Source organism: Macaca mulatta, chromosome 3 (genome assembly GCF_049350105.2).
Source record: "Macaca mulatta isolate MMU2019108-1 chromosome 3, T2T-MMU8v2.0, whole genome shotgun sequence".
In the NCBI taxonomy this organism is placed as follows: Eukaryota; Metazoa; Chordata; class Mammalia; order Primates; family Cercopithecidae; genus Macaca; species Macaca mulatta.
Genome location: NC_133408.1, coordinates 184,360,190 through 184,385,268, shown reverse-complemented (window position 1 = coordinate 184,385,268; position 25,079 = coordinate 184,360,190). Strand labels below are relative to the sequence as shown.

General features: G+C 39.4%; 1 protein-coding gene across 6 annotated transcripts in view; it reads left to right on the top strand.

Annotated features, from left to right (window-relative positions):
- The window catches only part of TPK1 (thiamin pyrophosphokinase 1), a 390,760-nt gene that overhangs the window by 274,338 nt on the left and 91,343 nt on the right, over positions 1–25,079 (top strand). For all 6 annotated transcript variants that reach the window (XM_077997626.1, XM_015135162.3, XM_077997625.1 and 3 more), the window contains one exon: positions 20,077–20,188. In XM_077997626.1, coding sequence (XP_077853752.1) covers positions 20,077–20,188 — 112 coding nt within the window. The remainder of the gene's footprint in view (positions 1–20,076; positions 20,189–25,079) is intronic.

Sequence of the window (25,079 nt, the reverse complement as noted above, 5' to 3'; positions counted from 1 at the left end):
TTGGTGGTGTTGATTATTCTTTCTCGTGCGCTAGGTACTATACCCATTTATTTGTTCTATGTTTTCACAACAGCCTTGAGATTTTTGGAAAGTGACCTAACACTTCTGTAGAGACTGGTCTTAGGATGGGGACCGAGGCTGAACCTGGGTAATATGGACAGAGGTGAATTTGCAGTAATGTGTTTCATGTAAAAGCAATGCATAGAAGTTTTAACCCATCTTCTGCTTTTTTTTTTTTTTTTTTTTTTTTCCCATTGGCTTGTCTGGCAAAATTAGAGAATAATTAAAGATGAAAAACAAAGCCTCCATCCTCATAAAGCACACCTGTTTAAAAATGGAAAACTATAAAACTAATTTCACTTATCATAACGCGAAATATATCTATGGTAGTAACTGAAATAGTGTGCAGCTTGAGCTCTCATTAATATTTTGGTGATTTATGAGAAAATAACTCACGGAATCAAGAAAATGAGGTCCATATTATCTATGTTTTTTCACTGCTCCCCTCCCAAGAGACATACCATGTTAGAATCAAATTATAATCAGAGGGCTGATGGTCAAGAAGGAATTAGCATGATAGGAGTGAGAGGAAACCGATGTCTGATAGTATCAGATTTTAGGAAAATTGATGTGCTTATTCTTGTGCTGGGGATATTCCTCCCAGTGGGATGGGAATACTTGAAGATGGGAGTCATCTGTCTACTCACCTTTTTATCCTCCTCCATATGAGGGTTGATTTTGCTGATGTGGCTAAAATACTTGAAGTCAGAGGCACCAAAAACTCTAGTTCTCTACCCAATGTTACATTAATAGTTAGAGACAAGATGTGGCTGAATGGCAAATGCCTTTCAAGGTATGTTTATAACCAGGGAATCCTAGAATTATTCTGCCCATTTCAGGTCACATTTTCCTTTCAGGCATCTACAATATAAAAATCTTAATTCAGCAATGAAGCCATTGGCCTTGTTTTAACCTGCACATTGTAAGAACATGGGTTATATAAAGCGGCACAGGAATGATTGTACCTGGACTACTAAAATCTCCGTATTCAGAGTACGACTTCACAAAATTTGGCAAAAATAATTGAAGAGCAATGGATGACATACTCAATTATCTCTTTCTCTCAATGAATTTGTTTATGAGTTTCAGTCTGTTTCACTGTGGGGTAGAACTACCAAATAAGACATTTTGATTAAAATAGAAAAACTAAAATTCAACAAGTCTGTAAATGACCATTTCAGTGTAAATCTCTAGCAATGTGTAAAGGAGCAGCACTGTATTTCTCAATAAAGGTAACTTTTTCCTATCAAAGTTAGAATTTGACTGTTTTGAGATTCTGCATTGAGATGTGAAGTTATCTGTTAATTATTTTACTTGAAAGTGTATTTTAAAAGGAGGATGAGCTGCGTCCCCACCCAAATCTCAACTTGAATTGTATCTCCCAGAATTCCCACATGTTTTGACGGGGGGCCCAGGGGGAGGTAATTGTATCATGGGGGCCTGTCTTTCTTGTGCTATTCTCGTGATAATGAATAAATCTCACAAGATCTGATGAGTTTCTCAGGGGTTTCCACTTTTGCTTCTTCGTCATTTGCTCTTGTGACTGCCATGTAAGAAGTGTCTTTTGCCTGCTACCATGATTCTGAGGCCTCCCCAGCCATGTGGAACTGTAAGTCCAATTAAACCTCTTTTTTTTACCCAGTCTTGGGTATGTCTTCAGCAGCAGCATGAAAATGGACTAATACAGAGGAAATATACCTTTACCTGTGTTTCTTACTTGGAGGAAAGTGTCAGTCTTTTTCAAAATTTTGAACTATTTAAAATTAGGTCAGTGATGTCACAGTAAGTTAACTTATATCAAGTAAAGTTGATTTTCAATGAGAAACAGTTATGGTGTTACGTGACAAAAAAGATTTCTATACCAAAAGAAACCCAACCATATTCTGGCCTAAAACTTACAAATAAATACTTCTTGGAAATTTAAGCCAACCTTTTATGTTATGGAAAATCTTTTGAGTAAGATAGTTTTAACAAAAGTTTTTGTTTGTTTTTGTTTTTCTAAATGACAGAGTACAGGATTAGTATAGGTTAATTAATTAATTTATTATTTGTTTCATTTGTTTATTTTTTGAGATGTAGTTTCACTTTTGTTGTTCAGGCTGGAGTACAGTGCTGCCATCTCGGCTCACAGCAACCTCCGCCTCCCCAGTTCAAGCAATTCTCCTGCCTCAGCCTCCCGAGTAACCGGAATTACAGGTGCCCGCCACCATACCTAGCTAACTTTTATACTTTTAGTAGAGACAGGGTTTACCATGCTGGCCAGACTGGTCTTGAACTACTGACCTCAAGTGATCCACCTGCCTCGGCCTCCCAAAGTTCTGGGATTACAGGCATGAACCACTGCACCTGGCCAGTATAGATTAATTTATAATTTATGATAACAGGCTTATAAGTTTGTTTATCAAGAAGTAATGACTAGCTCTGAGCTTGTTGTCACAACACACTTGTACCAACAGAGGCCCATTATTTCAGGGATCTTCTTGTTTCTAACACTGATACATAGTCTCTGTCTTTACTTGTTTATTTCTTAATTTCTCAGTTATATTTTGACCTACACTAAGGATTGAGGCTAGTCATGTTCTGTTTTCAGTATTCCTAATCCTTGAATATCTTTCTAAATCCTTATTTACTTGTATTCAAACTTTTACAGCTCCATACCAAACAATCCCTTTTATAGAATATGACATTAACTTTGGGGGAAAAAAGGCCAGGCATGGAGGCTCATGCCTGTAATCCTAACACTTTTGGAGGTCAAGGCAGGTGGATCACCTGAGGTCAGGAGTTCGAGACCGGCCTGGCCAGGAGTTCAAGACCAGCCTGGCCAACATGGTGAAACCCCCATCTCTATGAAAAATACAAAAATTAGCAGGTGGGGTGGTGGGCGCCTATAATCCCAGCTACTCTGGAGGCTGAGGCAGGAGAATCACTTGAACCCGGGACACAGAGGTTGCAGGGAGCTGAGATCATGCCACTGTACTCCAGCCTGGGGGACAGAGCAAGACTCCATCTCAAAAAAAAAAAAAAAAGAAAATTGGAAAAAAATACTTTTCTTTTTAGAATAAACTAATAATATCGGAAAGAACAAAGCTACTAAATATATCAATACTTCATGGCAACATGAAACCGTTACCTGCATGGTTACAAGTCAAATGAATGGAATGAAAGCAAAGGTTTTCATGAGTCAGTGATTGTAACTCTTACACCAGCTTTCAACTGTTTCCTGTTAACCCTTTGTTGTAATCCCCTATTCTCTATTTGCATATTTTTAAGGCCTCCCTTGTTGCTTGTTCAGATTCCAAAGAAGAATATTTTGTGTTCACGTGACAACTGTATGCTGTTGATCAGCTCAGTGGGATACTTTTGTCCACACAGCCAGTTAGGCACCCAAAGTGTTTTAGCCTCTGCGATTATCAACATAGAGTTTCCAGAGTTGGCCGGAGTTCATGTCTATTTCACACAGTTTTAAAAAAAAGGAAAAATGAAGGCATGGAAGGCCTAGAAGCAGTGTGCATTGCACCTCACATTGGCTACTACAGGCCGCTGCTGGGGAGTCTAGGATGTACCCTAGCCTCCTTTGCCACAAAGCTGTATTAATATTCTCTAGCAGATACCACATTTGGCAGAGTGGCTACAACTGGGGCTACTACTTGGTTGAGTTTGTAGTATTTCGTCATTCTCTCACATCTTTCTGATTGTTGTAGTGGACCAGAGTAAAGCATTAAATGAGGATGTGAGGGAGTCTTTAAGAGTGACTCTCATCTCTGTCTTTCTCCCCTGGATTCAGTGTTATTTTTAAATTATCTTCTTAATGAGGAGGACAGAGAGGAGTGACAGTTTCAGATACTTCTACTTGGCCTTCCTCACTATAGTAGCTTTTATCCCACAGGCCAAGGAACCAGTGTGGAAATTCTGCCAACTATTGAGTATGTTCATTCTAACCATATGGTCAAGCACATGGACTGAGTGGGCTCACTGTGAGCCAGACTAGGTCCTGGACTCCGTTTATTACTCTCCCTACCCCATCTACCCCCACTTTGACAATGGGCCACAATATTGCTTCAGGTCACTGGGTCTTGATGTCAACTCAGGTTCTTATTCAGCAGTGATGGTTCATCTCCATGCAATGTCTGGATGTCCTCCTTTGCCCAGTGGTTACCCCAGAGGTTCTCATGGTTACCTCGGTAACACTTGTGGATCTCTTTAGGGAAGGACTAGGGAATCATCAGTTATATAACTGAGGGGACAGAGTCCTTCCTCCTGAGAACTCATCCTCTCTTTCAGTTAATGGTTTCTACTTCTGAGAACTGGCTTATGGCCAGAAATTGGGCAAAAGGTCATGACTCTATTAACTGACTTATTTTAATCATATAACTGAAGCAGTGTTTCTGTTGCAATCCATTTGTCTTGTCTCCTGGAACTTTGTGTCCTAGTCACCATCTCCAAAGTTTTTTGTGGTTAAGGTGCCCCTGGCTGTAACTAGTCTTGTTACTCTTTGTGATCATTGAGCCTACCCTGCTTTTGACAGTTAGTGGCCATCATCTGGTCTGTATTTTAGGATCCTGTCATCTCAGTTGCTCTCCTGGAGCCCAGTTCTGTGTAGCATCTCCTACCATTTGCATCTTTTCCTACCAGCCTTAGTCTATAGAGGACAGCTTCCACAGGACTTCTTGTGGATACTGGTATCCCTTTCACTAGCTCATTCCTTCTCACTTTTGTCCTCCAGCTTCTCACAGAACAGAGTTAACTGATGGACTTTGGCTTTGGGTGGCATATCTACTCCAGTGTGCTCACTTCTCTGAGCCTTTGGATCCCTTCCATCCTTTCCCATTTGCCATTGAAATTCTAGAAGTTTAAATTTCATTTACTATAAACCACCACTTTTTCCCAACTTTCAAGAGCCAACTGGAGTTTTATTACCACTGTCTACTAGAGTCCTCTGTAGGGTGGTACATTCTTTGTCATGCCAAAGTGCTTCATTATCCATAAACTAGCTCTTATCTTACCTTAGGTTTCACCCTGTTTGATCCAGCATCTTTGGGGACCAGTCCTTTTATTACACCAAGTTGACTAGGTCCTGCAGCTCTACTGGAATGTAGTCCCTTCTTCCCTCAGCAGTGTCAGCCCTTTCATGGCTGGGTTATGTTGGACCTTCACCTTTGTTATTGAACTGGTGGCCAGGAGGGGAGAAGAGGGGTGAATCTGGAAGGGTGACATGTTCCCATATAAGGCAGAGGTTCTAAATAATCTCAAGGAAAAGTGGAGTGCTAGCCTTTAACTGGGAAGAAAGAGCCACTTCTGAAATCTGTAGATTTCAGATGAATCAAGCAATGCAAAGTTTTTTGAGTTCTTGAACTCAGATGTTCCTATGTTGTTTTTCTGGGTCCTATTCCTTCCCAGTTAGTTCCCTGAGCTTGATGTAGCAGACTTGGGAAAAAGAATATGCTGAGAATTCAGCCTTCAAGGGAGCTCTGCTACCTATAATTAAGTCCTAGATCTGATCCTCAGCTTTTGATACCCTGCAGGAGATGGGTTCCTTTACAGACTTCCAACGACACTCACTGAATTTAGTGCCGTTCATACCCACTCATTGAAGTTCTCTATCATGTATGCCTTACAACAGCACATGTATAGTGCTGTACAATGAACTTTCATTCATATCACATGTTGTGACAACTGCTGCCTTTTGAATTGATGCAAGTGCTTGTTCTCATGTTATTAGCCATGACAAATATCATTACCTCAATTTTGAAAATGAAGGAATTGAGACACAGAGAGATTAATTTAACTGTCCAAAGTCACACAGCCAATAAGTGGCAGAATAGAATTTGTTCCCAGGTAGCCAAATGCCAGAGTCTATGCCAATTTTCACTACAATGATGCTGATTCTCTTGGTACTGTTTGATGCCAACCAATTATGAATTGAAACTTAACTATAGCAACTGAAATCAAATGCCAATATTTTGTGATAAAACAGACATCTGGATGAACCTTAATATGATTATGTTAATTTTATTCAGATAAACAGCTAAATGAAAAGGCAGCATTTCATTATTTTTATAAAGGGTGTATTGATAATTCATGAGTTGAAAACATGACAGCAGATTGAAGATTCCTATTTTTCACATTGTGTGGCTTTCAGACTGTTCACCAGGCATGTCAATACATTTCAGAAGAAATGTCCAGCTACCAAGACTGAGCTGCTAAATGCCAAATATTTTTAAATAATGTTACTAATTATTAGAATAAAGATTTCCCATGACCTACTTCTTAATAGACCCTGCAACAATTCCTGATATCTCATAGAGAAAAAAACTCACAAGATTTTTTCCCGTCTTATTTTATTTGTCCTTAATTTTACTTGTTTTTTTCTAAATAGTTAGTCGCATATGCATATATGTGCCTATTTTCACTTGCCATTGTGTCATCAGCTGATACTACACTGAGCCAAAATTATCCACATCTTCTTAAGTATGGAACAACTACATCGTCATAGAATTTATAGTGTTGAACAGTCACTAAGTTTGTGTTAAATTTGAATTTGGAGAATGAAAGAGGAGAGGTTATTAAAATTCCAGTGACACATAAGAGCAGGACCTTTTAAAAAAAAAAAAAATCTCAGAGGCAGTTTCTTACAGATGACTTTAGAAATTAAGCCCTAAAAACATCCTTGGTGCACTGGTTTTTCTAAGTACTGGCATTCAGCAATGAAAATGCAGTGCTTTTCTTGTCCCTGTCTAGAGGAAAAAAGCACTATCAGTTATTTAGAATCTGATTTATACCTTAAGAGAGTGGCTGCCACTCTCTGTGATTTCAGGGAAGTCGGGTATCAAGGAGCAATTTTCAAAGAATTGAAAGCCGGTGCAGGGTTATGAATAAACTCTGAGAGCTTTGACCTTCCCTGTCAAATGATAAGGCCATAAATATGTTGGTAATTCTGCTTTGTTGTGAGGACCTGTTCTTTTTCATCATTGTGGAGTTTCTAGGATACCAAAAATTGATAACTGCCAAACTAAAACAAAAAATGTTATTGTATTAAAAATATTAGAAAAGTAGACAATACAGGACAGAGAATAGCTTTTTGCATGTTGCTTTTGAAATGTGTCTGGAATTGCACTATCCAATTTTGAAAGCTTTACAAGGTCCAATCAAATTCAGTATAACAATATGGTCACATTTTACCATTTATTTGGATGAAGACAGCATAAGTGGTTTTTGGACAGGAACGGAGATAGTTAATGTATAATATTTTTAATGCTTTTTTCCCCAGTATGGCAAATTCATTATGAGATGTGGCTCATTCTTGCTCAGATGTAGGCTTTTTCAGTAATCACATACAGTACAGTGTGTTTGAGCATTTACAGTGCTGTTAAGCTTAAAGTGTTCTGTTTTACTGATTATGTTTCCATCTTCATTAAATAACTGTTGGGGAAACTTTTTTCTCTGACTTCACCATTACCTTTCTCAGATTGATAGCCCAGGAGAAAATAAAGATAAGGAGGGGGAAAAAAAAACAGTCCAGATAACCCCTAGAGAAGAGGAGGGAAAAGTGGTCATTTTTTTTTTACTTTAGAAACAAAAATAAAGAAATAAAACTTCTTATTTTTTACAATTTTAAAAGGGACGCTTAAACTCTTTTGAACAAACACATAAAAAACACCAAAAATGATTTTTCTGTTTTATAGTGGCCTAAAAAGCAGAAAGAGCACAAGGAATGAGGAGGAAAAAAGGCAGTGGGCATACAAAGATCAAATGGTACAGACAAACCATCTGGAAAGGGACAGCTAAAGATTGAGAGTATGTTACTTATCTATTGCTGTGTAACAGATTGCCCCAAAACTTGGTGGCTTAACACAACAATAAACATTTATTATCTTTCAAAGCTTCTCTGTGGGTCAGGAATTTGGGCTTGGCTGGACGTTTCAAGCTTAGGGTCTTGTATAGCTTCGTTGTCCTGGCGTCAGGCATCAGATCCCATGCGGCTGACAAGTTGGTACTGGCTGGTGGCGACGATGGGTGTGAGGTTGGATTCCTCTCAACATGGGCCTTTCCAAAGGGCTGCTTGAGTGTCCTCATGACATAAGGATTGGCTTCCCCAAAGCAAGTAATCTTCAATAGCAAGCAAGAGGGCAGCTGTATTTTTTTTTTTTTTTAATAATCTAGCTTCAGAAGTTACAACACACTCGCACTTCTGCAATGTCCTACTCATACAGGTTAGCTTATTCAGTGCAGGGAATGCAAGGGCACAAATACCAGGAGTTAAGGTTCACTGGGCGCTGTTTTGGAGCTTGATTGCCACAGAGAAATAGGGAAGAGAGGTAGACAAACACAGACACACAGACCTATATGAACAGGAGATGGGAGAAGACTGGGTAGTTGAGTCAAGTCCAGGTTGGGGGTGATCATGTTCTCCTGAAGTGCTCATGGTTTGTGACAAGTGTAAAGGCTGCTTAATACCAGTTGTTAATTCTAACCCAACCTGTCACATCTAGTATGCTTAATTGTACTCTCATTGCAATAATCTTTTCCAGCACCGAAATGGAAAGCTTAGGTGCATTAAGGCATATTTTTCTCAGAAATATTACCACAATTTTACCTTAAAGGATAAAAATCTATATATTTCCCCTCCAACACACACACACACACACACACACACACACACATATACACACACCAGTATCCGTGCTTTTACATTTCTGATGTCAAAGTGTCTTACCTGATATAGAAGAGGTATCAAAATAAGACCACTATCACAATGAAGGTTGTAATCTATATAATTTGAAAGGAGTGTTTAGTCTGACATTTTTGCCCAGACACAGTAGATTGTAGGTTATGAAGTACTTGTCAAGTTGCTTTCAGAAGACAACTGTATCCCGACATTCGAGATCCCCAAAATGAGAGGCACGTACACTTGACTTTCTAAAAGTAAAAGTAATTAATTGTGTTACCTGTGATTTAATCCATTTGTTTTCTAAACATAATGATAACAGATGTTTTTTAAGCATTTACTCTTTGGCAGGCACTATTCTAAGGGTTTTGCGTTTCAAGCCGTTAAATTCCCACAACGTTTTTATTCTGGTTTTCTAGTTAAAGAAAATGAAACTTAGACACAAATAGAAAGGCATTGAAGTCCATGAAGTCTTTCTCCAGCACCTACAATACTGTGTCTGTCTGTCTATCCATCCATCCATCCATCCATCCATCCATCCATCCATCCATCTATCTGAGACAGAGTCTTGCTCTGTCACCCAGGCTAGAGTGCAGTGGCACGATCTCCACTCACTCCAATCTCCGTCTCCTGGGTTCAAGTGATTCTCCTGCCTCAGCCTCCCGAGTAGCTGGGATTACAGGTGCCCGCTACCATGCCGGGCTAATTTTTGTATTTTTAGTAGAGACGATGTTTTGCCATGTTGACCAGGCTGGTCCCGAACTCCTGACCTCAGGTGATCTGCCTGCCTTGGCCTTCCAAAGTGCTGGGATTACAGGCGTGAGCCACCGTGCCTGGCCTACTCTTAATGGTCACACTGCATGCAGGGTAGATTAACCCAGGCAAGTTCAAAAGAAGGATTCACTGACAATGACAGTGCTTTCCTCAGACTCCATGGACAGAATCTATAGTATCCCCAGACTTCTCAAGAGTTAGAAGAAGAAAATGGAATGCTTTCTGAAAGCTGGGAGTGTTTCTCTTGAGGGAAGGGGTCAACCTGGAGGTAGGTGGGTCTGATTTACTTTTTAAAGCAGTCATTTTCAGCGGCTGGATTGGAAACAGACTCTAGTGAGGCAAGAGGAGACCTTATTATGGCAAAGTGCACAGGCTGGTAATGAATGAGACTGTGAGATGTGATAGGAAGTGATAGGAATTCTGAAACTATTTAGAATAGGGTCAATAAGATTTCGGGTTAGATGTGGGGTATGGGAAAAGAAGAAATCCTCTGGCCTAAGCAGTTGGAAAGATGGAGTAGCTCTCAACTGAGATCAAAAGCTGTGAATGGGGTTGGTTTGAGGTAAAAGGTCAAGATATGTAAAATAGGCAACTGGACGTGCAAAAGCAGAGTTTGGGAAGGAAGTCTGGGCTAGAGATGCAAATTTGGGATTCCACAACATCTAAATGATTGAGATCACGAAGAGTGTGAATACGGGCAGATGAGGGGGGAGGATCTTGCTGAGAGTAAGGAGCTGAGACCCTCCATCATTGAGAGTTTGAAAAGAAGGGGAGGAGTCAGTGAAAGATCCATGGGTTAAGAGGAAAATCGAAAGAGTGTGGTATTCTGGAAGCAAAGTAAGGATAATTTCTCAAACAGAGAGAATGAGAACCCATTGCAAACACTGCCGATAAGTCAACCCAAATGAAAAGTAATAACTGACCATTGAATTTAGCAGCTTGGAAGTCACTGGATTTCTCAGTGAAAGCCAGTTTGGAAGAGTGATGGGGGCAAAAGCTTATTTGGTATGAATCTAAGACAGTATTAGGTTGTTCTTGCATCGCTATAAAGAAATCCCTGAGACTGGGTAATTTATAAAAGAAGAGGTTTAATTGGCTCAAGGTTCTGCAGGCTATACAGGAAGCATGGCAGCATCTGTTTCTGGGGAGGCCTCAGGAAGCTTCCAATCATGGCAGAAGGTGCAGGGGGAGCAGGTGCGTTACACAGCAAACGCAGAAGCAAGAGGGTGGGGGGAGGTGCCACACACTTATAAATGACTAGACCTCACGAGAACTCACTCTCACAAGAATAACATTAAGGGGATGGTGCTAAACCATTCATGAGAAATCCACCGTGATGATCTAGTCACCTCCCACCAGGCCCCACCTCCAACGTTGGAGATTACAATTCAACATGAGATTTGGGCAGGGACAAATATGCAAACTATATCAAAGACAGAATAGAGGAGAAGAATTGCATACAGTGAATTTAGACAACCCTTTCTAGGAATCTTAATGTAAAGGGGAACAAATAAATGGGGTAATGAGGTGGTAGATGGCAGATGAAGGAGGTCAAGAGTCATTATATGGAAACTACTAAGCTTAGTGTTTTCCTTTTGATAATATTTATTGTACTCCTACTGTGTACCTAATACTATACAGGTATGTGTGTGTGTGTGTGTGTGTGTGTGTGTGTGTGTGTGTGTGTGTGTGTGTGCGTGTGTGTATATATATATCAATGAAACCGGGTGCAGTGGCTTATGCCCCTAGTTCCAGCTCCTCAGGAGGCTGAGGCAGGAGGATCACTTGAGCCCAGGGGTTTGAGGCCATTTGATCAGTATAGCCAGAACCCATCTCAAAAGTAAATAAATAAATAAATAAAGATCTGTTCCTCTCCTTGAGGCATTTATCTTCTGGTAAGGGAATTAGACTTGAAACAGTGTGTGTGGAGAGCAGACGGTATGCAAGTAGCCCAGGTTTACAAGTTCAGTGAAGGATTCTGAGAAGGATAGTGAATTAGGTGGCATCTGAACTGAGTATTGGGACTTGTACCATCTGAATATTAAGCCTACCTGCTTTTCATTAATATTTTCTAAGATCAGGGGAGGGGAGAAGCACAACTGTCCTTGTTTGTTCTTGTCTTACGGTACTGAATTAAAAAAAAAAAAAAAAAAGACTTTTGTATCTCAAGTTTCCTTGTTCATAGCCGAGTTACTGATTTTGCTTTAGCCATTCTTTGGAAAGCCCAGTAGGCAGGTTTTGAAAACATGAATAAGTGTTTCACATAGACTTATCTGCATCCTCCCCATATTCAGTCACCAACACGGAACAGCCAAATGACTGGAGACATGATGACATAGGAAATAAAGAGAATGGGATATTCTATTGAAGATACATGGATGAGGTCAAAGAAGAAAGGCATTCACTGACTTATTCATTCATTCATGCACTGTACAAGTATTTATTATTTAGGATAAACTTTAGGCAAGGTCATGCAAGAGCTTAATTTGGAAATTGATTATAGGGAACACAAAGGAAGAATGGGGAAAAAGCAAGCAATGAGAGAAATGAGCCAGACTGGCTTTTAAAGTTAGAGCCTAGAAGGACAGGACGACACAGTAAAAACAAATGGGCTTAAAATCACAGCATACTTGGGTTCGGATATCACACCTACTGTTACTAGTTATCTTGAACAAGTTCATTACTGCCCTGAGTCTGCAATCTTTATTTTAGCAGTAATTCTACCACTCGAGTAATTGTTATAAGAATTATAGTGACCAGCAGAATATTTGCACCTAGCAAATACTCAAAAATTGTTTCCTCACTGCTATCATCTGAATGTTTGTGTGTCGCCCCCGCCCCCCGCCCCACAAAACTCCTATATTGAAATCCTAAACTCCACGTTTGGAAATGGGGTCTTTAGGAGATGCTTAGGTCATGAGAATGGAACCCTTGAAAGGGATGGGTACCCTTCTAAAGGAAGCCTGAGAGAGATCCTTTGCCAGTTTTGCCACATGAGGACAGACTGAGAAGGTGCCATCTATGAACCAGCAAGTAGGTACTAACCAGACACTGAATCTGCCAGCACATGGATCTTGGACTTCCCAGGGTCCAGAAATTTGAGAAGTAAATTTATGTTGTTTATAAGCTACCAGTTTGTGGTGTTTTATTATAGTTGTCCAAATAAACTAAGATACTCTTTTTTTTTTTTTAAGGAGAAGTCTCGCCCTTGTCCCCCAGGCTGGAGGGCAATGGCACGATCTCGGCTCACTGCAACCTCCGCCTCCTGGGTTCAAGCAATTCTGTTGCCTCAGCCTCCCAAGTAGCTGGGATTACAGGCGCCTGCCACCACGCCTGGCTAATTTTTTTTTTTTTTTTTTTGTATTTTTAATAAAGACGGGGTTTCACCATGTTGGCCAGGCTGGTTGCGAACTCCTGATGTCAGGTGATCTGCCCACCTCCCAAAGTGCTGGCATTACAGGCGTGAGCCACCACGCCCGGCCAAGATACTCATTTTTCTCCCCGTTTGTTCTTTAACTTGATCTTTCTCATTATTTCTTCCAGGTTATAGAGTTTGATAGTCATGCTGGTTTTCGAAATAAATAAATGCAAAATTGTTGTCTTTCCCCCTACACTTTCTTCAGGAGCACTAACAGTATCCCATGAGTATTATGAACATGAGTGAAAAAAGTCACCAGACACCCAACATTCAGTTAAAGCATGCTGAACATCAGCAATACTACATTCTCAGCTAGCAGAAATGCTGCCTGGAATTTGTTAATGAATAGGATCATTCTGGTAGTTCTCCCTACTGTTGAACCATCTCCCCCCTTATCCTCCATTCCCCTGTCAGTCTTAATGACTTGTAGCTTCTGAGATAACATCAAAGCGAAGTGCATGGGGATTGATGAATAGCTCATCTGACAAAAGGTAGGGGGTTCAGGTAGAAGGAATGTTTGTGCTTACAGTAATTGTGGGAAGCTGATTGTCTATGGAAGGGGACTCTCTTTGGTAGCTCTTTTATAGTAAGAAAGTTGGAGCAGTTCATAATACAGGAAGAAAGTTGAAATATGTATTGCAGTACCAGGATTCCAATCAATTCTTTAACAATTATGAGAAAAGGTGGGAAATATGTTAGGATATTTAGAATCTGAATGAAATATTATTGAAATTATTACTAGCACTTAAAAAAGATAACACTGAGTTGCCGCAGTATTTGACTAAATTCATGTGAGAATTCCAAAAAATAACTTGAAGAATTTCATGTTGGGTATAGTGACCAAATGTTAGGCTTCAGAAGGAGTTCTTATAACTTTTTTAAAAAATGATGAACAAAGTAAAAGAGGTACGCTCTTATTTAAAAATTCATTTACTAAAAACGAGAGCTTCTGTATGACAAATTGGAGACATTACTCTCCTTAAGATATCTTAATGTCGGCCAGGCGCCGTGGTTCATGCCTGTAATCCCAGCACTTTGGGAGGCCGAGGTGGGCAGATCACGAGGTCAGGAGTTTGAGACCAGCCTGGCCAACATGGTGAAACGCCGTCTCTACTAATAATAAAAAAATTATTAGTTATTATATATTTATAAAAATTATTAGCCAGGCGTGGTGCTGGGCGCCTGTAATCCCAGCTACTCGGGAGGCTGGGGCAAGAGAATTGCTTGAACCCAGGGGGTGGAGGTTACAGTGAGCCGAGATTGCATCACTGCCCTCCAGTGTGGGGGTGACAGATTGAGACATTGACTCAAACAAACAAACAAACAAAAAATCTTAATGTGTCATGGAGGTATAACGTTAAAATGTTTTTCATTTCCCTTCTTTCTGCTAATATTTTATCTTAGTCTTATGCAGGCTAATCACTCTTTTTCTTTAAAAATTACTGGAGCAAAGTGGCCAGGTTTTTAAAAAAATAAAAAGAAAGGAAAGAAAGTGTGGGTTCAAATTAAACCTGGAGGACCTGATAAAGGGAGAAAAGTAAATCAACATGTATAATATGAATGCTTGAAATGCTGTTCTCAGCACCTTCGACGTGTTATTTAGTCCTGAAAATAACTCGGGGAGGCAGTATTGTAGTCCTCATTTTACCTAAACACATAAAATTACATTTTAAATGTATTTCGAGCACTAGTGACAGGGTATTCATGATTATTGGGTGTGTAGAGTTTACTTGTAGTATCCGATTAAGCAAACATTATCTAGATCGGGGGTGTCCAAGTTTTTGGCTTCCCTGGGCCACATTGGAAGAAGAACAATTGTCTTGGGCCACACATAAAATACACTAACACTAACATGGCTGATGAGCTTTAAGAAAATAGCAAAAATATCTCACAATGTTTAAAGAAAGTTTACGAATTTGTGTTGGGCGACGTTCATGCATGCAGCCCGTGAGCCGTGGATTGGGCAAGCTTGATCTTAACAAAGAATACTGGGTGTGTCTCTTGAGTCCTTTCAGTTCACCTGGACCTTCCCTCATCTACTCAGATACTGAGAGATTTTTTGAAGCATATTGACACCTTTTCATCAATGCATTTTCTTTAAACAATGAAACAATCAGGTATTTCTTTGATACATGTGTTCCTTCCACTGTGTTGTAAGTCCAACAGAAAAAAAAATTAGATTCTTGTTCTTCAAAGAAAGTTTGTTCTTTTTAGGGATACAATATGAACCTCTTTGAGGGATGCAATGCAGTACCGAAGTGCTGCATTTTGTGGCGTAAATAATTAAAATGGTAGCATTCAGGAGGAAGTCATCTTTGTTATTTGGAACACATAGGAAGTTTTCATTAAAAAAGTAAAGCTTGCATTTTGCTTTGATGTTTCTCTGGATTAAGGATGGAGAAAGGGTATAGGAGCAGACAGGAGAGCATGGGCATCCTGATCGTATGCTACGTTAAGAAAAGCATTTATCTAAAGTAATTTGAAAACTCTGAGATCACTATAATTCAAAATATGTCTTTCAATGCAACCTGTCCTGTTTCTGCTGTCAGTAACGCTTACTTCTGGGATAAATACTGTCTCTAGAAGTCATCATTTAAAATGTCTGTATCTTTTGAAGAGGCCAAGAGTGGGTTTTCCTCTGACTGGAATAAAAGGAAGGCATGAAGATAAGATATGATCCATTGTAAAAAAAAAAAAAAAAAAAAAAAAAGGTATACATGCAGAGGTCATAACAAAGTAGAGACATCAGTGTCATGTTTTATTTTGAAATATCCAATGTGAGGCAATCGATAAGTAAGTTAGCCTATCATTAATTTACCATCTCTAACAATAGTAGGCATTTCATACATATTTTTGACTTTTGAATAAACAAACTAACCCAACTAGCATTAATAAGGTTTTTTATTTTTTTGGTAACTGCTGAGTATTGTCATTAACCCTTTAATAGTACAACTAGCTCATGTCAGAACGTGTATGTGATTTCAGCCGGAGGTTACTGACTAACTTCTAAAACAAAAATCAAATGGAAGTTATTAAATTCAAAACACATTCTTGAAATGTTCTGACTATGGAAATATTAAACCAAAATATGCTAGTTTTGGGTGCTGTGTGAAAAATATTATTCCAAATCAACATTTTCCTAAGTCGATTTCATGAAATGAGGTTTCCGTGGGAAATTACGAGATGATATTTGAGCAGCAAAGGGAGGTTCTGTGGTAAAGTAAATTTGGGAAACACTTATTCAGGTAAACAGGGTTTCTGTTTACTTGTTTTTGCTGCAAAACTACCTAGAACATCTAACATGCTGGCATACATCGTGGTTTCCAAGAGGGGAATTGACAAAGCGATTTTTCCAATCTGTATTTGACCCTGGGAGTAATATTCTATGGAAAGCACTTTAGAACATGTTCTAACATGATCTGAAATTCTAAAAGCTATCCGTATATAAGATATTAATGCTTTTTCAAAGGGAAAACCCCTCAATTTAATATATATATACATGCAACATTAATTTGATACAGGCTATTTCAAATAAACCCAATGCACTTTTATTTTGAATTCTACATTTGTGGAGCAGAATCAAAGAAAACATATAAGACTCTGAAGTTTTATAACTAGAAGTTCACTGGAGAGACCCTTTATCTTGTGTTTACTTTCAGCTATGTGAGCAGTCACAGTATGAAAATATACCAGCACAAAAGTCTATTGTATAGGAGAAGTAACCTTTTTTTTCCTGCTAAATATAATCTAGATACTTCTGTCTGCTTCTTTTACTCTTCTTTCCTGCAGGCTATTTAATGTCCTGCAGTGTTTGTTGATAAATTTTTAAAGTACCTAGACCAGCTAACAAAAGATGAGCTAAAAGAGACTGGCCTTGTGTTTAATCCGTCTACAGCAATATTTCATTCATACAGGGTCTAACTGTGTGTCACTAATTGTGGCTGCCATTAGCCTCCGAGTGTAGGTTCAGCATTAACAACAACTTGATGAATGCATGGCCACTTTATAAACTAGCATTGGCACCTTCTCCTTGAATTTTTTTTACTCTAAATCTGATGCGTTTATGTTCTTTCTATGTTCAGTGCTTTGTGAATGATCTTGTTAATTTGCTGTATAGTGTGTGATATCCACACTGAAATAGCATAAAACTTGGCATAGTTATTGGATTTAAGGATGTGGGAATGTAAACAGAATTCAGATATCTCTCTGGTATTTTTCTTCTTTTTTTTTTTTTTTTTTTTTGTAGAGACATGGTTTCACTATGCTGTCCGAGCTTGTCTCCAACTCCTAGGCTCAAGTGATCCTCCCACCTCAGCCTCCTAAATTGCTGGAATTACAGACATGAGCTACCACGCCCAGTCAATGTTTGATATTTTTCAGAGGCAAAATCTAGAGTCAGCTTTAATCTTTTCTCTCAGTTATGTTTTGTCCTTTGGAAAGTAGGGGTATAGTACAAAACAAAGGGACAGCGATTTCTCACCCCTTCATAGCTATCTATTTGTGTGTATTTTGTTCTACCTTGACATGACAGTCTAGGGAAAGTAATACTATTTATTATGCTGTCTGTCTTTAACATGATCATAAGTTTGCTTTCCAGCACACATACCAAGCAACATCTTTGTTACCTTTCCCTAAATTACAATTTCATACTTATTAAGGTTGTCAGATGTGTTGAAATAACCACAATTGGAAAAGCAACCTGACTGTGATTGATTTTTGTTCTTTCTTTACTATATAGGACTGCCTTTGACTTCAAAGAGTTATCTTAGTTCAGAAAAGAGGCCAGAGCAGGAACCTGTGAAATGATTCATGGGAGAAGATGGAAGTAAATGATGAGTTCATATGCCTCTAGTCTCCAGTAATGGCATAAATCCTTAGGGAAGTTCTTTAATGTCAGCCTGTATGCCTGCCTGTGTCAAATCACATATAGGCTAGCACGTATTATGAATTAAGAAATCTGGGGAATGAACAAAAATGCCTTTATACAGTTGTTCATTTTCAAAAGATGTCACATAGACTTGAAGATACAGGAAGAAAGCAAAACACTGCTCTCATTTAACCATAAAAACTGTATTCGCATTTTATAAACACAAAGACCATTCACATATGGCTAAGCACCTTTCTGGAACAAGAGAAAACATGGTTAATTGATTGTGGGCTAAGGCCTATCTGTGACTTCTCAAGTCCACAGATGAGTTTATTCCCAGAATGAAAATTTTAAGGTCTGTTGATTCTTAAAATAATGAGGAAGGCAATGAATATATAGCATGCTTACTACTGTGTCATTTAAATCATTGGATTTTATAACAGCCCTCCTCTCCCTGGGAGAATAAAACTTAACATGTATATGTGCTGTTTCCTTTGCATCATATGATACAAGTTGAAGAATATTCTCTTAGGGAGCTAATATCACAAGTTGAAAAACACTTCCTTCTTTGCTTCACCATTCTTAACGGAAGTCACCTAGGAGCACCAAACATGCTAACATATTCAGCTAGGCACCGCCAAACCATTAAGCAGGCCACAAACCGAGGAAAGAAAGTCGTCAATTAAGAGACAAGAACTAACTGTAACACACTGAAAAGAAGACAGCCCAAGAACACAGGAATTCTCTTTGATAAGTGATGGAGAAGCCGCATTCTAACAACAGGTCTCATTGTCAGAAACACTGTTATCAGACGCAGAAGTACAGAGATCTGGACAAGGTGTACCTTCCTTTCCTTGTTCCGCTGGTGCTATCTTGAGCCCTCCACTCTTTGCCACCCAATGTCCAGAATGCTACAGGCTACCTTCTGAAATTGCTGTGTTTTCTGATGGGAACCCTAAGAGTACTGCCCTTCAACAGGAAACTGGGTGGCGATCCACCTGTATGATAAGTCATCACCAATTCCTGTTTCTTCTCTGCTGAAGCCAGTGTAATACTAAGGAAATCCGAATTTCTAAAACGTCTGTCTCATCAACTCCTTTTTTTTTTTTTTTTCTTTGAGACAGAGTATTGCTCTGTCGCCCAGGCTGGAGTGCAATGGCCCGATCTCGGCTCACTGCAACCTCTGCCTCCCGGGTTCAAGCAGTTCTTCCACCACAGTCTCCCGAGTAGCTTGGATTACAGGCACCCACCATCACACGCAGCTAAGTTTTGTAATTTTATAGAGACAGGGTTTCACCATGTTGGCCAGGCTGGTCTTGAACTCCTGACCTCAGGTGATCTGCCCACCTCGACCTTCCAAAGTGCTGGGATTACAGGTGTGAGCCACCGCGCCTGGCCTCATCAACTCCTTCTATTAGAAAGAAAGTTTTGCTGGGCGCGGTGGCTCAAGCCTGTAATCCCAGCACTTTGGGAGGCCGAGACGGGCGGATCACGAGGTCAGGAGATCGAGACCACCCTGGCTAACACGGTGAAACCCTGTCTCTACGAAAAAATACAAAAAATTAGCGGGCGCGGTGGTGGGCGCCTGTAGTCCCAGCTACTCGGGAGGCTGAGGCAGGAGGATGGCATAAACCCGGGAGGTGGAGCTTGCAGTGAGCTGAGATCCGGCCACTGCACTTCAGCCTGGGCGACAGAGCAAGACTCCGTCTCAAAAAAAATAAATAAATAAAATAAAATAGAAAGAAGGTTTTGTTACCTCTTTGAGCATTTGTTTTGAAAGTGTGCTAGGTTTGGCATCTAGGGATGGTCATTTGTATTATGTTTAGTATATCTATCTTCAGAGAGAATTATTTATATAATGGTGAATGGTAGAAAGAAACAAATCCCAAATTTGTGTGGCAAGCTATTCAATATAAATCAGCTTGGGGGGGGGGGGGAATTCTATACAAAGAAATAAAGGCAGCTCTTGCCTAAAAGACAATAAAAACTTAAAAAAAAAAAATAAAAAGCAAGGCCAAGACTCGTGACTCACGCCTGCAATCCCAGCACTTTGGGAGGCCAGGGCGGGTGGATCACTTGAGGTCAGGAGTTCAAGACCAGCCTGGCCAATGTGGTGAAACCCCATCTCTACTAAAAATATAAAAACTAGCTGGGTGTGGTGGTGCCCGCCTGTAGTCCCAGCTACTCAGGAGGGCTCAAGAGGGTTGTAGACACATCCTGCCCAGGTCTTCAGTGCACGTTAACATCCCTTCTCTTTTCCCCTTCTTAATGATCATTTCTTCTCTCCTTCAGGGAAAGCACAGATTGCATGTAGACACTGGAATGGAGGGTAATTGGTGCGGCCTTATTCCTGTTGGACAGCCTTGTACGCAGGTTACAACCACAGGCCTCAAGTGGAACCTCAGTAAGTAGAACCTTTCCATAAAGGAATGATGTTTTTTTCTTTTTTTCTCTGTTTCTTTTTTTTTTTTAATGTCTCTGTGGTCTATACCTAGGAGGAATTGCTGGGTCTTCTGATAACTCTATGTTTAACCTATTGAGGAACTGCCAGATTACCTTCCAGTGTGCCCGAACCATTTTCCTATGTGCAGTGTAAGAGTGTTCCAGTTTCTCCACATGGTCAACACTTGGTATTATCTGTTTGCTGGTTTATAGCCATCCTAGAGCATGTGAAGGTGGCATCTCACTGGGGTTTTGATTTTCATTTCTCTGATGACTACTTATGTCAAGCATCTTTTCTTGTGCTTATGGAACATTCGTATATCTTCATTGGAGACATGTCTATTCAGCTCTTTTACCCATATTTTAATTGGCTATTTTTACATTGAGTTGTAAGAGTCCTTTATGTACTGTAGATACAAGTCCTTTACCCAGGTGTGTGACTTGCAAAAATGTTTGTTAGCCCTTAGCATATATTTTCACTTTCTGAAATTTAATTAACTAAATTAACAAATGTTAATGAAGTCTATGTTTTTTCTTTTGTGGATCGTACTTTTGGTGTCATATCAAAGAACTCTTTGCCCCACCTTCTTCACGATTTTGTGTATTTGAAAATCCTACTTTACTTTCCTAGAGAAGCAGCAAGTTCTTTTCGTAGTCAAATCTCTGACATAAGATTTGCTGCTCTTATTAAATTTTAAAATGTTTTCCAGTAATTGTGAACTGTATTAGGTCCTAGTAGTACTAAAACCAAGTTAAAAATATTAAAAAGTAAGGGGGTCCTGTTCATGAGATAAATACTGATTCCGAAAGGAACCATCAGTCATTGTGAAATGAATCAACTCTAGTCTTTCTAAGAATAGCAATAATTTAATCAAAGAGCTCTGACTGAATGTCAAAGGGATCATCTCCTGATTGACCAATATGGCAAAGTTGTACACGTAAAATATGGAACTATGTCATTCTTTTCTAACAAGTAAAGCACTTAGATTCCCACAAGAAAATAAATCTTTTTCCAAGAAATAAATATTTTGAAACACAAAGACTTGTAAAAAGACCTTTCTATGAGCCACTGCTGAAACAATTAGGAAAAACTAGAGATATTTTGAAACAAATGCCTAGAGAGCTCATCAGAATTTGAAAGGACTGCGAGAACACATCTCCTCCAGTGCACAGAAATATGTGACAGGCTTTGAAGCTGTTTAGCTGAAATTGACATGAGCTCCCATTGGAAGCTTTTTTGAAAACGTTCTGGTCCCAAACAACTGTTTTATTTTTTATAGTTCTCATTATTTCCAAGGGCACCCAATCTAGACAGTGGTGAACTTCCTGCTGGATCTAGGAGCAATCACACTTTTCAGGGCTGGCACCATGACAAAGGAGCACTGAGCAAACAGGAACGTTGGCACTAGGAGCAGGTGCCCCAGCTTCCTTTATCTTATAGTAATAAAAAAGAGTCATACATTAGACAAGATTCTTCTGGGATCTTTAGAATGTTCTTTGATCCTGTACTTCCCACAGCAATATGCACATTGTGTTAGTCCATTCTCACATTGCTGTTAAGAACTACCTGAGACTGGGTAATTTATAAAGAAAAGAGTTTTAACTGACTCACAGTTATGCAGGCCTACCAGGAAGCATGACCAGGAGGCCTCAGGAAACTTACAATCATGGCGGAAGGTGAAAGGGAAGCAGGCCCCTTCTTCACATGGCAGCAAGAGAGAATGAGAGCGATGAGGGACGTGCCACAGACTTTTAAACCATCAAATCTCATGAGAAGTCATTCACTACCACGAGAACAGCAAGGGGGAAGCCCGCTCCCATGATTCAGTCACCTCCCACCAGGTTCCTCCACCAACATTGGGAATTACAGTTCACCATGAGATTTGGGTGGGTACCTGCAGTCAAATCATACCACACACATCCTCGTTCTGTGTAAGACTTTCTCTGGTAAGGGGGCCTTTAGCATGATGAGGGCAGGGCTCTTAGCCTTCCTGAGATAACTTTTGATCCAACCTGCATGTAATACGCCATTACTTATTTATATAGTTACACAACACTTTGACTTTTGAAGTAATTATTTATTCTACAACTTCATAAAAACAAAAAAAAACTTCATGGAATATGCAAAGCAATACAGTTGAAACACAAAGTGTTTCATCAATTACCTGTTGTAAAAGCACTAATTCATGGGGTCTTCTGATAGGTAATATTGCCTCATTAAAAGTTAATAAAAATAAATGTGACATCATGTTGACTTGAAGAAAAGCGGGTACATTTCATTCACAGAGAGGGTCCCTGCCTTCCTCAGCGCTGTTGTCTGTGACAGCAGAGCCCTGAGGTCAGGGTTATTTTATCAGTCATGGCTGCAAAGGGACAGGGTGAAGGCGGGCTTGCAGAAAGAGAAGGAGTATGCAGATGTTTAGTCGGGAGCAGCTCACTTCTTGAGTTAATGGGAGTAAGCAAGTTTTTGTGAAGAAACTTGTCAAGGTCCTCAGGTGTGGCCCCACGGCTTGATCTCTACCTGTCTCCACCCACTCTAAGTACGTGATGCCAGAAGTTCTAAAAATAGTTGGATTTATCTGTTACCAGGTTGCAATATTTCACGTGCCATTCTAGCATTTTAAAAAATTGTATGAATGATACCTAGGTACCAATCACCAAGGAGTGAACCTTTTCAAATATTATTACTGAAGCTGCCTATATTTACAGTCTTTTATTTCATAGCAATATGCTATGAATATTCTTTGACTTGTGTCTTGCATAAGAGTTTCTCTGGGATATATACAGTTGGGAGTGAAATAGCTGTGTCATAGATAATCACATCTTCACCTTTATGAGATATACATACTGCTCTGCACAGTGGCTGTACCAGTGTGCACTCAGCCCAGGAATACATAGAAACTCCCCTGCTCCTTATCCTCAACAATTCTTGCTATTATCAAACGTAATCATTTTTGCCAGCCTGATGAGTGTCAATGATATGTTTTTGTGGTGTCTGCTGATAAGGCTAAGCATCTTTCTGTAGTTATGATTCATGCTGGTTTCTTCTTCTGTGAATGGCTACTTTCTTTTGCCTATTTTTCCATTGGGATGTTAATTCGTAGATGTTCTAAAGACTTTTTCCTGGCTGTACTTTGACTTTTCAGTTTGTTCATGGTGTTTTTATACGAACAGAGTTTATCGAGTTAAATGTAGTCAAAATTTACCAGATTTGTCATTTTCGTGTAAGTCACCTTTCTATTCCCCATGGTCATAAAGATACTCAGTTTTAAGTTTCGTGTTTAGGTCTTTTCTTTCACCTGAAATTGATTTTTGTATATGATATGAGATAAGGATCTAGTTTTTTAAAGATAATGAATTGCCCTCACATCATTTATTAATCCTTTCTCCAGTGATTTGCAGTGTATGTAGCACAGGTGTTCATATGTATGGGTATGTTTCTTGGATCTGTTTTGTTCCTTTGGCTTACATACTTCTTCCTGTGCTGGAGCCACACTGCCTTCATTACCATAGCTTTATAATAAATATTGAAATGTGCTAAGTTGAGTCCTCAGACCTTGTTCTTCAAAATTGTCACTCTATTCCTGGCTTTTTGCTCTTTTTTGTTTGTTTTTGTTTGTTTGTTTTTGACACGGAGTCTCACACGGTCACCTGGGCTGGAGTGCAATGGCACAATTTCGGCTCACTGCAACCTCCGCCTCCTGGGTTCAAGCGGTTATCCTGCCTCGGCCTCCTGAGTAACTGGGATTACAGACACCTGCCACTACACCCAGCTAATTTTTGTTTGTTTATTTGTTTGTTTCATTCTTAGTAGAGACAGGATTTCAGCAGGTTGGCCAGGCTTGTCTGGAACTACCGACCTTGTGATTCACCCACCTTTTCCTCCCCAAGTGCTGGGATTACAGGCGTGAGTCACCACACCCGGCCTGCTTTTCTTTATAAATTTTAGAAGTAACTTGACACGTGCCTCTCTGACACAATTCTATTATAATTTTTACTGCAATTACATTTAATGATTTGGGAAGAATCGAAAAATTGGGGAAGAAAATTTCTACATGAAATTGAGTCTTCCCATCCACAAATTTAGTTTAGCTCTCTATTTACTTAGAACTTTTAAATTCCTTTCAATAATTTGATAATTTTCTCTATAAACATCCTATGCATTTTTATAAGGTTGATTTCTATAAACCCTATATTTTGTGTCCCTAGTACAAATTATACTTTTAATAAATTACATTTTCTGTTTGTTGGTGCTATATAGATGCATAATTCATTTTTGTCTCTTTTAATATTAATGTACTGATGAACATTTATTATATCTGAAAATGCGACTATAGAGTCACTTGGTTTTCTATACACAATCGTATTTCTATTAAAAAATTAAGTTTTCTTCTGCAGTCTGTAACAAATAGAATTAAGTTATTATAATGGACTGAAATGGTGGCTTAAAAAAAAAAAAAAAAGCCTTTTTGTTGGTTTCCTCATGGAACAAAGTGCAGAGGTAAGTACCTATAGGGCAAGGGTTCTATTCTTTCCTCAGCCTTTGCCTCAAAATCTGAGATATCTGTTGCAACTCCAGCTGTACTCTGCCTAGTAGGCATCAGAAGAGAGGAAAGGGAAGGGAGCAGGAAGGGTCTGTAACAGGAATCAGAGACATCAGAGATTCCTGGCATTCTCAGAAACCCTTCCTGTGTCCTTTTGCCTCGGTGGCCAGAATGGTAAAAAAATAGTCACCCTAGCTTCCAAGGAGGCTACATGTGCAATTTTTTTATCCAACTACATTGTCACTCCAAATAAAACTGAGGTTCCATCAGTAAGGAAGAAGAGAATGACTAGGGGTCTGCTCTTCTGTC